Source organism: Panicum virgatum, chromosome 6N (assembly GCF_016808335.1).
Source record: "Panicum virgatum strain AP13 chromosome 6N, P.virgatum_v5, whole genome shotgun sequence".
NCBI lineage: Eukaryota > Viridiplantae > Streptophyta > Magnoliopsida > Poales > Poaceae > Panicum > Panicum virgatum.
This window is the reverse complement of record NC_053150.1, coordinates 47,321,696-47,338,015: the sequence shown is the minus strand read 5'-3', so window position 1 is coordinate 47,338,015 and position 16,320 is coordinate 47,321,696. Positions and strand designations below refer to the sequence as shown.

General features: G+C 48.8%; 1 protein-coding gene across 4 annotated transcripts; it reads right to left on the bottom strand.

Annotated features, from left to right (window-relative positions):
* Positions 1–12,331: 12,331 nt before the first annotated feature.
* LOC120679082 (ETHYLENE INSENSITIVE 3-like 3 protein) lies at positions 12,332–15,926 on the bottom strand. 4 transcript variants are annotated; one of them, XM_039960583.1, is made up of 3 exons: positions 15,731–15,926; positions 13,055–15,090; positions 12,332–12,539 (listed from the first exon to the last, which is right to left on the bottom strand). In XM_039960583.1, exon 2 carries the CDS (start codon positions 14,974–14,976, stop codon positions 13,060–13,062), a length of 1,917 nt encoding a protein of 638 aa, XP_039816517.1. In that variant the 5' UTR covers positions 14,977–15,090; positions 15,731–15,926; the 3' UTR covers positions 12,332–12,539; positions 13,055–13,059. The 4 variants fall into 4 exon arrangements, with proteins under 4 accessions (XP_039816517.1, XP_039816516.1, XP_039816515.1 ...); XM_039960582.1 differs by lacking the exon at positions 12,332–12,539 and adding an exon at positions 12,569–12,943; XM_039960581.1 differs by lacking the exon at positions 12,332–12,539 and adding an exon at positions 12,569–12,924 and having other exon boundaries at positions 13,056–15,090.
* Positions 15,927–16,320: the final 394 nt, after the last annotated feature.

Genomic DNA, 16,320 nt, shown 5'->3' with positions numbered 1-16,320 from the left:
TCAATCCCTCTATCGTTCTATGATAGGGTCTTTGCTTTACCTTACCGCATCTAGGCCCGATATAATGTTTAGTGTGTGTTTGTGTGCCCGCTTTCAAGCAAACCCAAAGGAATCACACCTCTCGGCTGTGAATAGGATCCTTCGGTATCTCAAGCACACCCCAAGCATAGGCTTGTGGTACCCCAAAGGCCCTAGCTTAGATCTCTTGGGATACTCGGATTCGGATTTTGCCGGAAGCCGTGTGGATCGCAAGAGTACCTCCGGGGGTTGCCACTTGCTTGGGCGTTCTCTAGTTTCTTGGTCGAGTAAGAAGCAAAATTCCGTGGCTTTGTCCACCGCGGAAGCGGAATATATAGCGGCTGGTGCATGTTGTGCCCAAATCCTATATATGAAGCAAACCCTTTTGGACTTTGGTGTGAAACTAGATAGGATCCCACTCCTTTGTGACAATGAAAGTGCCGTAAAAATTGCCAAGAATCCGGTTCAACACTCTCGCACAAAGCACATTGATATTCGCCATCACTTCTTGCGTGATCACGAAGCCAAGGGGGACATTTCCCTTCAAGGTGTGAGATCCGAGGAGCAATTGGCGGATATATTCACAAAACCTTTAGACGAGAGTACCTTTGTTAGGCTAAGGAATGAGCTTAATGTGTTAGATGCGGCAAACGTCATGTAAGTTGCCATGTCATATAGAAAAATGCATACATATAGGACACTTGTCTAACCATGGTAAGATAGTGATGAGCAAGGGTTTAGCTAGAGGTGGTGGTCCACTTGTTTTCCTCTAGGCTTGTAGAAAGGCTCATCATGAAGAAGCTTCCCGTGGGTTCAAACTTGACAAGTAGATCTTAATTTCTTGTTATGCATTTCTTGTCATATAGATGTGCACTTCATGTTTACTATACTTTCGCATGTGGTTGTAGCTTGCATTATCATTGCATGCGTAAGGGTCACAAAGGAGATCACTTGATGAAAATGAGACTTGTTTTCATATACAAGATCTTAATTCATGAAAAGTGAAAAGAGCAAAGTGTTAGGTGCGTTATTGCCTAGTGAGCAATGTCATGATGAGTTTGAAGCTTTCTATCTTCAATATTCCTATGACATGGCTCATACATTTTATTTGGCGTTTTGTCTCTCTTGCGGCTTTTCCTTGTGTTTAAAAAGAAATTTATTTAAGCAAGTGTGCTATCCTATCTATTTTGAGGGGTAAAGTCGCCTATGCAAGTCCATTAACTTGAGTTTATTTGAATCTTATAAGTTTATTAGACTCAGCATAGAAGATTGAGCTGAGTGTGGGGTTTTTGGCTTCACCGGTTAAACCGACGTTCAAAGGATCTATACCCATCGGAGTAACCGGCGTTACTAAAGTTTGTCTCAGCTCAGTCAAGTTTCAGGCGTTCAACCGGCGTATACAAAAGTCAGAGCATCGGATCAACCGGTGATAGTAAATGCAAATCAGACCTAGCAATCAACCGGTGTTTTGATCAATCAACCGACGAGGACACTTTTGGCATCATCGGTTCAACCGGCGTTCAAAAACAGATCTGCAGAAGTCTCGGGTGAACTACACCGACGCAATCAACCGGCGTTCAAACCCTACGCGTCGGATCAACCGGTGTTAAAGAAAAACACGGGCCCACCTGTCATATATGTGTCTTGCCCGCGGACATCTTCCTCTCTGTTTCGCCCGACTCCAGCCGCCGCCGACCTCGTTCTCGCGCCGCCTCTCGCCTCCGCGCCGCCACCACTCGCCGCCGCTCGCCTGCACGTCGAGCCGCCGCTGCCGCGCCCTCGCGCTCGCCCAGCGCCGCCCGTGCGCGCCTGCGCCGCCCGCGCAAACGCTCTGCGCCGCCGCCTGCGCGCGTAGCCGCCGCCGTCCGCCGCACCACGCCCTCACCGCCGCACGTGCCTCCATCGCCAAGCGCCACTGTACTCCACACCTTCACGCCATCCACGCCGCAGCCGCAGCCTCCACGTCTCCAAGCATCCACGCCGTTCACGCCGCAGCCGCAGCCCATCAGTGCTCGCCAAGTGCTCGTCATATTGCCTGTTCGAGATGGGTCGCGAGAAGAGGAAGGGTAAGGAAGTTGTGGTCGAGAAGCCCGCTCGCAAGCGGACTCGTGCAGAGAAGGAGGCCGAGAGGGCCGAGATGGTGGCCAAGGCCGCCGAGGAGCAGGCATCAGGCCGCGCTCATCCGTTCCAGATCAGGGAGGACCCCAGAGGCAGAGGCAGAGGCAGAGGCAGGGGCATGGGTAGAGTCAGAGGTGCCAGGGCCACCAGAGCCGCGACGGCAGCAGCAGCAGAGTCAGATCAGTCAGATACAGCTGCAGATTCAGATTCAGAGGCAGAGCAGTCCGAGCAGTCTCAGGGGCAGAGCACACAGGAGTCACCGACTCTACGATGGTCTGGCCGCACTCGGCAGACATCCCCAGCAGCAGAGACTTCACCAGCGACCGAGCGTCGCACTGGACCGAGGACGCGAGGAGGTCACCAGCCACAGGAGCCTCGCAGGTCCACAGCTGCAGCAGCAGCAGCTCGTAGAGCCGAGGCCCTAGAGGCCGAGCGCGCAGTGTTCCGTATGGACACTGTTGTGCGTCTGGAGCCAGGTGTGCTACTCCAGAACTTGACCAAGGCCAATGCGGCGAAGGTCAAGAGGCTCAGGTGGAGTGTTCAGGAGGAGGACTGGTTCCCCGTGACCCGTGACAGCCGAGTCGACCGTAGGTTCTGGATGCTTCTTCAGGCCAGTTTCTACGAGACCTACCAGAGGCGGGGTCACAGGATCTTCCCGCACAGAGTGCTTGACTGGGTGTCTCTGAGGACAGCCGCAAGGGGAGCAGATGTCAGAGAGCACTTCGCTCACTTCAGGGGCCTGCCCAGGTTACTCCAGATTGAGCAGAACAGATATATTGAGGACTGGGTCAGAGTCTTCTATGCCACGGCCTGGATTGCTCCCGAGCGTTGCTGTACACTTTGTTTATGGAGGCCAGGTCTTTGGTTTGTCGAGAGCAACGATAGCAGGGATTCTCGGAGTTGACTTAGTTGACGTCTCCCTGCACGAGATGGTTTACGGAGATGCAGATCCACCGCGCAGAGCGATGATTGGCGGGATTGCACCTTCTCATGAGGCGATCTCTCAGTGTTTCCGCCAGCCGTTCCCTGCCTCCTACGCCAGAGTTCCCAGCCTGCTGACCCCAGAGGCATACGCAGTACACATGGCACTCCGGAGGACTTTGCTACCGAGGAGTGGCTACCCAGAGGGGTTTACAGGACTGCAGCAGCTCCTGCTTCTACACATCCTCACTCACGAGCCGTTTGACATAGTTGACTTTATTCTGGCTGAGATAGAGGATGTGATCACAGACGGGATGGGTGTGGTGCGATAGTTTCCCTTTGCACACTGGATCAGCTATATATGTTCTATGATTGTGCCAGCAGAGTCACCCATCAGCGCTCCCTACCGTCACGACGAGGCTCTCCCGGTTCCCAGTTTACCGACCGACAGCTCCACAGGACCGGAGGAGGGGCAGACAGGCAGAGAGAGCTGCCATGGCACAGTTGTCACCAGAGGCACAGGCCCGTGTGGCACAGGAGGACGAGGCACTGCTTGCCGCCGAGGCACAGCTTCCCGGAGGAGAGGATGAGATACACTGGTCTGAGCTTGAGTCAGACTCCTCCGAGGACGTAGAGTACTTCCCTGCAGCAGCCCCAGCTAGTCACGACCACGAGGCAGGGGGGGTCTAGAGAGCCAGCTCCAGAGTCACCAGCACCTGCTACAGTCTCTGAGTCCCAGGTGTCTCAGCCGTCCGAGCTCACCGCACTTTTACAGCAGCTCGTGACTCAGCAGAGAGAGGACAGGCTTGCACAGGAGGAGGCCAGGAGAGCTCATGAGGCTCAGCTTGCTGCTATACAGAGAGAGGCCGCCCGAGAGCGGGCTGCGACCGAGGAGCGTTTTGTCGGGCTTATCGACAGAGTTTCACAGAGGACAGACGCTCAGTTTCAGCAGATGCAGCAGGGGATGATGGCGATGTTCGGGATGATCTCACAGCTTTACTCTCACACCAGACTCGCCCCGCAGCAGCCAGGACAGCCAGGCCTTCAGGGTGTTGGAGCACCTCAGCTTGCCGTCACACCAGCTCCTCCTCTTCCAGCTCCTACTGCAGCCCCAGCTACTACAGCGACACCGGAGACCACGTTCTCGATGTCAGCACTCTTTGGGTCTGCCGGTCGTCCGCTCTTTTCACCACTGCCGGCGACCACACTCTTTCAGGACTCACCGTCAGTGATTCAGTCGGTCGCCCTCCCTTCCTCACTTCAGGCAGCACCTTCAGGGGGAGGAGCAGTAGAGGAGTCCCTGCTTCCACAGTCGACGCAGCCGGCAGCCTCAGCAGTCACCTCTTCAGATATTGATACTTCTTCTGCTGACCCGGTTACGACTTCTACGGATCCTCTACCAGGCAGTGCCAGCACGAGAGCCTCCACGACAGTTACTCCCCCAGTGAGCTCAGACCCAGACCAGCAGCTTCCGTCTGTCACCGAGGGTGAGAGTTCTCCGTCCGACGACGACGACCCGGACCGCTTCGTCGCCGTACCACGACAGCACGACCCGTAGCTCGCCTTTTTGGTGCTTTGATGCCAAAGGGGGAGAGGTGTTAGGGGGAGCCACAGAGTTAGGGGGAGGGTAGAGCTAGAGAGAGCTCGTAGTTATCAGGACTTTGATTCTTTGTATCACATTTGGTGTTAGTTCATGGATATGTACTTTTGTCGCTTGAGTATGCCGTGCTTTGAGACATATCTATGAATTTCGTTTGAGCCGTTGAGCTCTTTGGTCCTTCTTTTCGACTTCGCTTGTGTTTATCCTGCTTTATCTTTCTCGCTCTCTCGTCATTTATGTTTGTGTTGTCATCAATCACCAAAAAGGGGGAGATTGTAAGCATCTAGGCCCTCAAGGTATGTTTCGGTGATTAATGACAACCATTATTGTGACTAATGAGTTTGTGCAGCTTAATAGATCGTTATCGCTCATTTGGTCATATGTCAAAAGAGACCCCTCAATTTCATTATTCAAAAAGGCGATCTCGGTATTCAACTCAATTTTATGTCAAGGCTAAGGATCTTTCTAGTCCTAAGTGTCACAAGGTTGAGAAGGACACTTAGGTTAGTATAGGTTTTATAGTTTTGTAGTGATCGCACTATTAAGAGGGGTTAAAACTTAGTAACTTGAGCATGGACATGGTCATTTGAAAATGGATGCACACTATGGTCACTCAGGTTTCTAGAAGTTCAAATAAGTGGTTCTCAAACTATATCTCAAGAATATTTGGATTTCATTCAAGACTCAAATCAGAAAAGACAAAATCAGAAAAAGTCTATACACCGGTTTAACCAACGCTCTCAATTTTCCATACGTCGGTTAAACGAAGTCAGCAGAGTCTGGACAAATTCAATACACCTGGTTAAACCGACGTGTTTGAATTTAACGTCGGTGCATTAGTCCAGAGTTGGTTTTTCCAGGGAAATTCAAGTTCTATTCACCGGATTAACCGACGCTGTTTGAATCAAGACGTCGGTGCAATTGACCAGTGAGATGGTTTTTCAGGGGAATTTAAAAGTTGTCCTCACCGGTTAAACCGACGATAGGTTTGAGTTAACGTCGGTGCAGTTGTCCAGAGACTTGGTTTTTCAGTTGATCAGTGGACAACTACACTCACCGGTTAAACCGATGATACGTCGGTTAATCTGCCCCAGTTGTAACGGCTAGTTTTCAGAAGAGGCAGTTTACATTCACCGGTTAAACCGACGATGACTATTGGAGGGACGTCGGATTAACCGGCGCTACGCAGTTTTCTGGCAGCTTTTCTCCAACGGCTCTATTTGTGTGAGCTGCATATATATACCCCTTCAATGGGTCATTTCGCCCACTCTTGACACCAGGCAACATCCAAACACTCATACCATAGTCAAGAGCCACCTTGAGCTTCATCATTCACATACTTGTGCATTCAATCAATCAAGAAGCAAGATTAAGGACTTGAGTAGAGAGAAGCTAGTGTGCATCCGTTCTTGGTGATCGGTTCTTGCTCAAGTGAAGGCCTTAGCTTGTTACTCTTGGTGATTGGCATCACCTAGGCGATCTTGGTGATCGAGGTGTTTCTCGCGGAGCTTGCCAAGGATTGTGGGAGCCCGGAGAAGAAGATTGTACGTGGCTTGATCTCCACCACGCCGGGATGGTGAACGGAGACTCTTAGTGAGCGCCCTCGTCTCGGTGACTTGGGAGGTGACAATACTCTTTGTGAGTGTCACAACGTGGATTAGGGGTGTGTGCCAACACATCGATACCACGGAAAAAATCCGGTCGTCTCTTGTCCACTCTCTTTATTCAAACATTTTCTTTCATGCAATTTACTCATGTGCTTGACTTAGAGATCATAACTTAGCTCTACCTTGCTAGACTTTACTTTGTTTTATCTCTCTTAGCTTGTGTTAGTAGCTTAGTTATCCGGTTGGTGAATTGGTGCCCTACTAGCATTGCATAGGTTAAGGTTGCTACACTTTGTTTTAGAAATTGAAAAAGGCCCAATTCACCCCCCCTCTTGGTCCATCGATCATTACAGTGGGCGGCAGCGTTGCGCATCCCGAAGGGGAAGGGCAACGCCGAAGTCGAGCCCCTCATGGGAGGCACTATTGCTGCAGTAGGTGACGATGCCGGCGCAGATGACGCCGATGCATGTGATGACGAAGCGGTGGCCCCGCTAGTCATGATGCTGAGTCGCGACATGCCAGCCTCGACCCACGTGGGGGAGTTGTGGCGTGCCGCGCGACGCCGCTCCGCCCTTGCCTGTTGCGAACGTTGGCCCGAGCGCCTGTTGCACCGGGCTGGTGAAGTCGGGGTGACGGGGTTGCGTCCGGGCGAGAGGAGCTGCATGAGGTAACCGTTGCCGGTTGCTCTAAACTCGAGACTCCCGAACCGGATCCTATGTCCCGCCGGGAGCGGATCCGAAACACCCATAGGGTATGGGTTGGATCTGCTCGCCATCCCTAGAGATCAAATGGGAAAAAGAGAGAAAATGTCACGCAGGTCCCCTACCTGGCGCGCCAACTGTCGGTGTTCCGACCCGGGGGGGCCGGATCCCAACTAGTAAATGATGCGTGTTTCCTCGTCCCAGATGGTGATGCAAGAGGCAACACAATAACGCACGGTTTATCCTGGTTCCGGCCGCGGGGCCGTACGTCCAGCAAAGGGGGTGTGCGAGGGCACTGTATTATCTTGCACCTGGAGTGCTTGTAGTAGGGGATACAAGCGAGGCAAGAGAGGGAGGGAAGCTCCCAAGTCTCTGCTAGAAGAGGGGTTGAACGTGGCGAATAGGAATGCCGGAGCGTAAGTGATGGCGGATCACGTCGGGAGGCGTCTGAGCATCCTCAGGGGGAGAGAAAAACCAGAGCCCGGCTAAAGGAAGCCCGCCTCCTCCTTTTATAGTTACAAGGAGGGGCGGTGCACATGAGTGGGGGCGTTGAAGTCGTCGTTTTCCCCTGAATCGCGGGGGTACAGTGGTCGGACACTGTAGGAAGTACACTGTGGGAAGGCGGCGTGCGTCGTAGTCGTCCTGGATATCGTTCTTGGTCCTGCGAAGATCGCGTCAGTCGTCCTGCCAGCCCCTGCAGGCGGCGTGGTCGTTGCTGGTGTATGGTCTTCTATATACGGCGCGGTGGTGTTCAGTGGGCCATGCGGGCCAGGGTCCTGCATGCCCCAGCGGTAGCGGCAGCGGGACGCGCGGCGGCCCCGGACCCCCTGGTCGGAGTGCGGGCGTGCACACTAGCAGGTTCGGGGGACGCGTGGAGGTCCCGGACTCCTCAAGGGGGAGGTCCGGGGCTCCGTCCATGCGTGCTAAGCGCCCCTCTTGGAAGGGCACGTGACGTCGCCGGACCCCTTCCCCAGTGGGAGGCGGATTCGGATGGTCGGTGTAGGCAGAAAAGTAACGGGAGAAGTATCGAGCCTGTCTTGTCCCGCGTCGCAGGTCCCACTGTGCAGCTACAGCATCCGGGATGGCGGAGCGGTGACCGAAGTCAGCGGATGGGACCCCGGTCACATCCACTGTGGGAGTGGCGGCCTGACGCTGCCTGTCCTGGGCGCCGTGGCGGAGTGGCTGGCCTTTAATGCCTTCGTACGGCGAGCGGTTGGGCGGCGGGACTGTTCGTCCTTTGTGCCGAGGGGTGGCCTCGAGCGAAGCGGAAATGAGTTACTCCCTCAAGGGTAGGTTCGCTACCCTCGAGCGAGGCGGAGACATGTTGTACGGTCGAGGGTCCCGAGGGGAGCCCTCGAGCGAAGCAGAGATTGTCCAGCGGGCCGAGAGGGACCCTCGAGCGAGGCGAAGATCGTTCCGCGGGTTCGAGGGGGATGCGAATGGGCCGCTCACTGGGCCTCTTTAAGCCCTTTCCTTTCTTTCGGATGGGAAGCAGGCCGTGGGCCTTAGTGGGCTCAGTCGCTTAACATGTGTTTTGCGTTTTTCAGAGTGATCTTAGTACCCCGATTAGGGTGTCCCTAATCGTGTTACCCGACATTTAGCTAGGAATGGATGATTCCAGCTAGAAGATCAGGTTTATTTCCATGCCCTCAATCAGCTGGATTAGTTCCAGCCCTCATTCCATGTCTGGAACGAGCTAACCGAAGGGGCCCTAATCGGGCATTGCTTTGCAAGGTTGCTTTCAAACTAATGGGCATTTCTGCAGCCCTCACTCTGGTCCAAGGAGAGGAGCTGGATTTTGTAAATTGGACCAACCCCTTTTCCTCTTAATACAAAAATAGACAGTGTCTAGGTGCTTGTGAGGAGAGGAGAGGTGAGGCGACACCATATACTGGCATAGAAGCAGCAAAACAACAGCAGGGGAGGATGGAAGAGAAAAGGAAAATGAAAAAAAAAGATAAAAAAGTGGCTTGCAAAGCAACAGCAGTACCTTGTGCCGTTTCTGGAAGGCATTTGTCGAGCCAGCCACGGTCTGGAAGGCATTTGTCGAGCCAGCCACGGTGGCGCGACAAAGCTGTGCACTCACGCCATCGCGACACAAATGTAGGCCATTCTGGGCTGAGCAAGATAACGGCGCGGCAGAACGCACTTGTCGTGCCAATGGCGGTGGCGCGACAAGTGTGTCCACGTCGTTTGCCTGCGTGGCGCGCGCAGCGGCCTGCTGCCAGCGTGGCGGCTCTGTCGCGCCACCAGGACTGGCGCGACAGAGGCTAATTGTCGCGCCAGTAGGGATGGCACGACCAAACATGCTATGACGCGGAAATAAAATGGCAACTGGGTTAAATTTAAAATATTATTAAAAAAGTTAAAAAAATCGGTCGCGGTCGGTACTACCCGGCCGAGGCAGCGGTCAATTTTCTTTTTCACGCACGGACACACCTGCAACCTGCAACTGTAACAGAGAGTCAACAGCAGCTGATGAGACGAACTTTATCTGCTGGCTTCGTGGTTTATTCCTGAACTCTGAAGACTATTAGAGCAGTGTCAATTGTCAGTCACGGCTCCAGACGCCGATTCACCCCCACCCATGCCGGGAGAGCGATAATTTACAGTCGCCCGTAAATCGGGGCTCCGCACGGTCGATCCGATCCCATGCTCCGCACGGCCAATTCCTATGCTCAGTCCGGCCAATTGCTTTCCATGTTGAGTTGATATGTCCAATCCCACTTGTTTACAGAGAGCTATACCCTCACGTCATGTCACCTTATCTCATTCCAAAAAAAAACTGCTATGACATATTTGTATACTATATAAAAAAGACTAACCTATATACTAGTACAGATAAAAAATAATCAACCTTATACAAACAATTCTGAACAAAGTTGAGGAAAAAAAAGGGAAATAATTGAAAGAAAAAACTCTAAGCAGAAAGATTTCGTAAAATTTGGACTGGAATATTTTGTGATCAATAAATTTTGGAAAGAAAAGTCATGGTGCAAAATTTTTGCACAAGCAATTTAGGAGCAAAAAAAATTCAGCAAAAGATTATGAGATAGAACATTTGGAGAAAACTTTTTCACACAAAAATTCAGGAAGAAAAGTAAAAAAAGGCAAAAAAAAGTTGAAGACAAAAAATGGAACATAAAAAAGTTGAAGACAAAAATAGAACACATAAAAAATAGAAAAAAAAGAGAATGTGAAATTGGAGCCTGAAGAGCTTGCGCGGTCCAGTAGCCCCGGCCCATATGCACCCGCACCGCGCGTCGACCGCAAAATCAGTATGGGGGCCCATGCCGGCCGGAGACACGGGAATATTTTCATTTTTATATTAAAAAAAAACAAAATTTCAAAAATATATACCGAATAGGGAAATTTTAAAAAATGGGTGCCTGTCGCCCTCCTAATGGGCGACAGGGTGCCTGTCGCCCATCTAGTGGGCGACAGGACCTAAATGTAAAAAAATTATATTTAGGTCCTGACGCGTAGGGCGCATTAAACTGTGAACTTGTAAAATTGATATAAAATCGTAGGAAAATTAAACAAATACAAACTCAACTGTTCTGGATTTTATGAAACAAGATCTACAACTTTTGTTACATAAAGTTTTTCATTTGATCAATGTATATTTCTCTATTTTAAATACCAGTTTAATGCACTTTTATTTAAATCTCAAGATACATCCTTTGGATGCATGTCATCTTTGGCCACGGTGTTGCATATGGTGAGCATAGGCTTGTACAAAATTGGTAGGCCCAGAAAACATTTCTAGAATAAATTTTTAAATTAGATCTTACAATATGTCTAGTTTAAATGGGTTATTTATCCATGCTGCTATACTGAGTATTAAAAGACATAACTTTTACAGTACCATTATATATTTCCTAAGAGCTATAAAAAAAGTTTGATAAATTTTAGATAAGCACAACTAGACCAAATGAATTATTTCAGATTTTTCTAGGTACAAGAACTATTTTTCTTGATTTAGATATATTGATTAAATAAAAAACTTTATGTAACAAAAGTTGTAGATATTATTTAATAGAATCTAGAACAGTTGAGTTTGTATTTTTCTGATTTTTCTACAATTTTATGTCTATTTTACAATTTTACTGTTTAATGCGCCGTGGGCGCCAGGACCTAAATGTAAATTTTTTTTACATTTAGGTCCTGTCGCCCACTTGATGGGCGACAGGCACCCTGTCGCCCATTAAGAGGTGACAGGCACCCATTTTTGAAAATTTCCCTATTCGATATATATTTTTAAAATTTTGTTTTTTTAAATATAAAAATGAATGAAGCGCAGACACGGAGATGCTGATGCTGGGCTGAGTGAGACATCAGGCCCAATTCAAAGGCGTGCCTAGACAGCCCAGCCCATGCACTCCAGGAGGCCTTTTTTTCATTTTTATATTTAAAAAAATAAAATTTCAAAAATATATACCGAATAGGGAAATTTTTAAAAATGGGTGCCTGTCGCCTCCCTAATGGGCGACAGGGTGTCTGTCGCCCATCCAGTTGGCGACAGGATCTAAATGTAACAATAATTTATATTTAAGTCCTGGCACCAGGACGCATTAAACTGTGAACTTGTAAAATCGATATAAAATCGTAGGAAAATCAAACAAATACAAACTCAACTGTTCTGGATTCTATGAAACAAGACCTACAACTTTTGTTACATAAAATTTTTCATTTGATCAATGTATATTTCTCTATTTTAAATACCAGTTTAATGCACTTTTATTTAAATCTCAAGATACATCCTTTGGATGCATGTCATCTTCGGCCACGGTGTTGCATATGGTGAGCATAGGCTTGTACAAAATTGGTAGGCCCAGAAAACATTTCTAGAATAAATTTTTAAATTAGATCTTGCAATATGTCTAGTTTAAATAGGTTATTTATCCATGCTGCTATACTGAGTATTAGAAGACATAACTTTTACAGTACCATTATTTTATTTCCTAAGAGCTATAAAAAAATTGGTAAATTTTAGATAAGCACAACTAGACCAAATGAATTATTTCAGATTTTTCTAGGTACAAGAACTATTTTTCTTGATTTAGATATATTGATTAAATGAAAAACTTTATGTAACAAAAGTTGTAGATCTTATTTCATAGAATCCAGAACAGTTGAGTTTGTATTTTTTCGATTTTTCTATGATTTTATATCGATTTTACAAGTTTACTATTTAATGCGCCCTGTGCGCCAGGACCTAAATGTAAACATTTAGGTTCTGTCGTCAACTGGATGGGCGACAGACACCCATTTTTGAAAATTTCTCTATTTGGCATATATTTTTGAAATTTTGTTTTTTTAAATATAAAAATGAACTGTTTGCCGCCAGGAGGCAACAAGAGGGTCGCGGCCGTTTGAGCGGCACACCGCCACGCGCCCATGCTGAACGTCGCGAAGCCGCAGAACAAGCCTACTTCACCGGAAACATGGCAGCGCAAGCCTCCACAGTCCACACCAACCAGCATGAAAACATCAACAGCCCTGCTATAGATGTCTCCATGAACGCTGCTACGCTCATAATTCCACAAGTAGGCTAGTAGCACTGCTACAAAACTTCAGAAAAAATTGCAAAGTCAGACATGGGCACGCAGCCTGCAGATCAACAGAAACTAATAATAAGAATATGTATATACACTAATAAAATAAAATGCTTTAACCAGAGGCGGGAATTCTCCACCAGCCGCATCATGCCACAAGTTCCTAACGAGTACTCCTCTCCTACAGGCTAAGTTCAAGGCTAATGGCAGTAGTATGCCTTTTGGCAACCACAGTTCAGGAGCACCCTAAGATCTAAAGTACATTATTATTATTCTTACAAATGAGTCGCCTATCGACGATGCACCCCGCGGTTCAGGAGCTATACCTGCCGCAACACCCACCAGCACGACACGAACAAGCATGGTGAACCACTGACCCGCAGTTATCAGGTATCGGTCACAGCAAACGCAAGAACTGGCCTGGTAAGGAATTTAACATACCAGTACAGGTCGTGAACTCTTGTTGCAAACGAAATCGATAAGACATATTTTGATGGGTAACCGACCAAGCGGTATTCAAAAGGAAATTACTTGTGTCATGTGCCCAGGTATGGCATTAACTCATCGTCGTCCAGAAAACCATCGAGGTAATGGATCGGACTACCGATCGGAATGAGGCTCAAAGGAAGTGTGCCAAAAGAGTTGCCTGGAAACTTATCAGCGGCCTCGCCAAAGAAAGAACCACCCATGAGCTGGTGGGCTTCGCTAGCAACAGTCCCCACATGCCCACTGCCTGCCGTAGGATAGCTATAAGAACCGTCCACGGACAGCGCTCCTGTACCCACAATAGGCGCATGGTGATCCATAGGCAGTGGTAGTGGCGGCTGCATTGTCGAAGGCTGAACAACTGGTGAAGGATTAACACCAATTGGCCCATGATCAATATCCTGCTGAAATGAGTGTGCTAACCATGAGTTGACAATGTCGTCGCTGCCTTCATAAGCCAGAGGGGGGTCGCTTAGAGAAGTGCTTGATTGAGCAGCTCTTGCAGCCTGGGTACTGCTGTAGTTGTTGAGATCAGCACTAGCAGCCTGCTTACTGTTGTTGTTGAGAGCAGCGCTTGCATCCTGGTTACTGTTGCAGTTGTTCATCGCAGCACCAGAAGTTAGGAAATTCCCTTGAGAATCCGCATGCTGTTGCAAAGATCCTATTGTAGGGACATGCTTGAGACTAGTTGCCTGGTTAGTCATGCCCACCACATCCATTGGGTAAAATATGTTCATATCACTAATCGCAGTGCTCACTGTTTCTGGTGGATTATCATTTCTCTGTGTCACTTCAACCTCATCCTCAGCAATTGGAGGATGGTCTGAGGGGCTTTTCTGCTGCTGAGATTTAGTCATTTCTTCCTTACTAACAACTCGGTTGGAGGGTTTATCACGGCGCCTTCTCTTCTTCACTCTAGTTGAGATCTGTGGTCCTCTTATCTGCAAAACAGGCTGAGTATCTCCTTCATCCTCTTTGGATGATGTAGAACGAGGAGGCTGCTCCAACCGGTCAACATCATACTCATCGCTGCTGCTATATGTGTCATTTTTATCCCCTGAAGTGCTCTGATGGGTTATATATAATGCCGCCCTGCCAAAACTATGAATAGACTTCTCTTCACGTTGCAAAACTCCCAACCAAATCAGACTCTCTTTTGCGGTCATTTTGTCCTGCAAACACTTTGACTTCCTTACATGATCCCTAATCTTATCAAAGTTCGGGGCCATGTGTTTGATCACACCCATCAGAACTCCAGCTTTCCATGCCTTCTTTAGATCATGAGGTTTTTTGTACGGAGGACCTTCTCCCTTGGGAAGGCCCAAAGCAGTCCACCATGCCTCATTCCCCGATGGCCACCATGGGGGCGGGACACCCTTATCCAATGGATACCTTCTCTGCTGTGGACTGCAGTGCTGCATCAACGCTGAAAGCAATGAGCCCAGAGTGGCGTCTTGGAGATCCATCAAGCTATGCTGATTCTTTGTCCCATTGCTCTTGCTCAGCATCGAGTTCTCAAGCTCATATTTTGCAATCGCCGCTGGCCCATTCTTGTCAAACTTCACCTTCTCCTTCCACCAGGCTCTAATGTTTTCTGATGCGCCACCGACAGGCTTCCCCTTTTCAGGAATGATCCCATAAACAAACCCTCGTGCATTGCACACCTCCACCAGCTTGAGCATGTACTTCAAAATCCCATTCTGCGCCCTCGCCATCTTCTTTCGGAGCGCCTGATCGGATATCTTCTTTGTCTTGGACTTCACCGATTCGGACTGCTGCAGAGCAAGCTTCTGCTGCCTCTCCTTGATCCTCTTGAGCTTGATCTTGTCTTTCCACATTCGACGGGCCAGCTCCTCGGCATCAATCTCCTCGTCACTGACATCATTCTCACTGAGGCTGTTGATGCCATCAACGTCAAAGTCTGATGCATCGCCTAATTCAGACGCAAGAATACCAAGATGGTCCATCAAAATTGGTTCTGCTAGTCTTCCAAAGCCCAGTGCTGTTACACCACCGAACTTCTTGTACTCAGTTGCTTTGTATCCTTATCATCGAATATCCGAAGGAGGCACCACAACAACCTGCACAATTTATGCATGTTGTCAGAATCTATAAGAAAAATGCAATGCAACTCACTAACGAAAAACTTTGTGATTGCAATCAAATAGGGGTATGTTTCCTGGCAAAACAGGGGTATGTTTCCTGGCAACTAGAGCATTTTAGCGCACCACATAATCCAACAATAGGAGGCAAAAACTGAAAGATTAAGTAAGCCGATTCACTCCACTGGGCAATTCAGTCGGAACTTCAGATCAGACCTTACACGCACATGCAACCAAAACTCGATACTGCTCGAGCTAAAATCAAAAGCATGACGACTGAAACAAAACTCATATTCTAGACACACTACAATTACCAGCCGTTTCCTAGAGTCAAGGAATTTCAACTCCGGTATATCCATCCAAGTATCCAACAGCCGTACCAACCATCCGCATTCCGCAACCACCCCACGATCCAGCGCTGCCGCCGCCGTCCCGTCGACAGACCAATCTGAATCCCGAACGAATCCTAACCGTGGACGGACACGGACGCAACGAGCGGAACCGAGCGAGGTGGGACGCAATCACGCAACCCACGGGCATGAACGCGGAGAATCGATCAATCCCAACCAAAAACAAAAAAACATCCGTCGAAACCGACGAGGTGCAGAGTTGATTGTACCTCGTCGAAGGGACGGACGCCACGGCGGCGGGCGGCGGAAGCTGCGAGGAGAATTCGCGGTCGGGTTCCGCGGGGGTTTGCGCCTCCGTTGCGGCTGGTTTTATTTTGTGAGGAAAAATGGAAAGGGGCCAAAAATGGGGGGAAGGACTGAGGGAGGGAGGAAGGATTGATTGATGGAAGGAAGCGGAATGAAGAAGGCGGCGCGGTTGGGGGAAAAAAAAAGAGCGCGACTGTGCGACGACGCTTGAGGACATTTCCCCCATTTTATTTCCTACTGAAATTGTTAAGTTCAAAAAAATTTCCTACTGAAATTGAAACATGGAAATACAGCACCGAGTAAAACTCAGGGCCCGTTTAGTTCCCAAAAATTTTCACCCAAAAATTTTCATCTCCCCTTTAAACACATGTATGAAGCATTAAATGTAATTAAATAACAAAACTAATTACACAGTTTGGATGTACACGACGAGACGAATCTTTTGAGCCTAATTAGGGCATCATTAGACATAAGTGCTACAGTAACCCGCATGTGCTAATGATGCGGTCAAAGGCCTCAAAAGATTCGTCTTGCGGTTTTCAAGTGAGTTCTG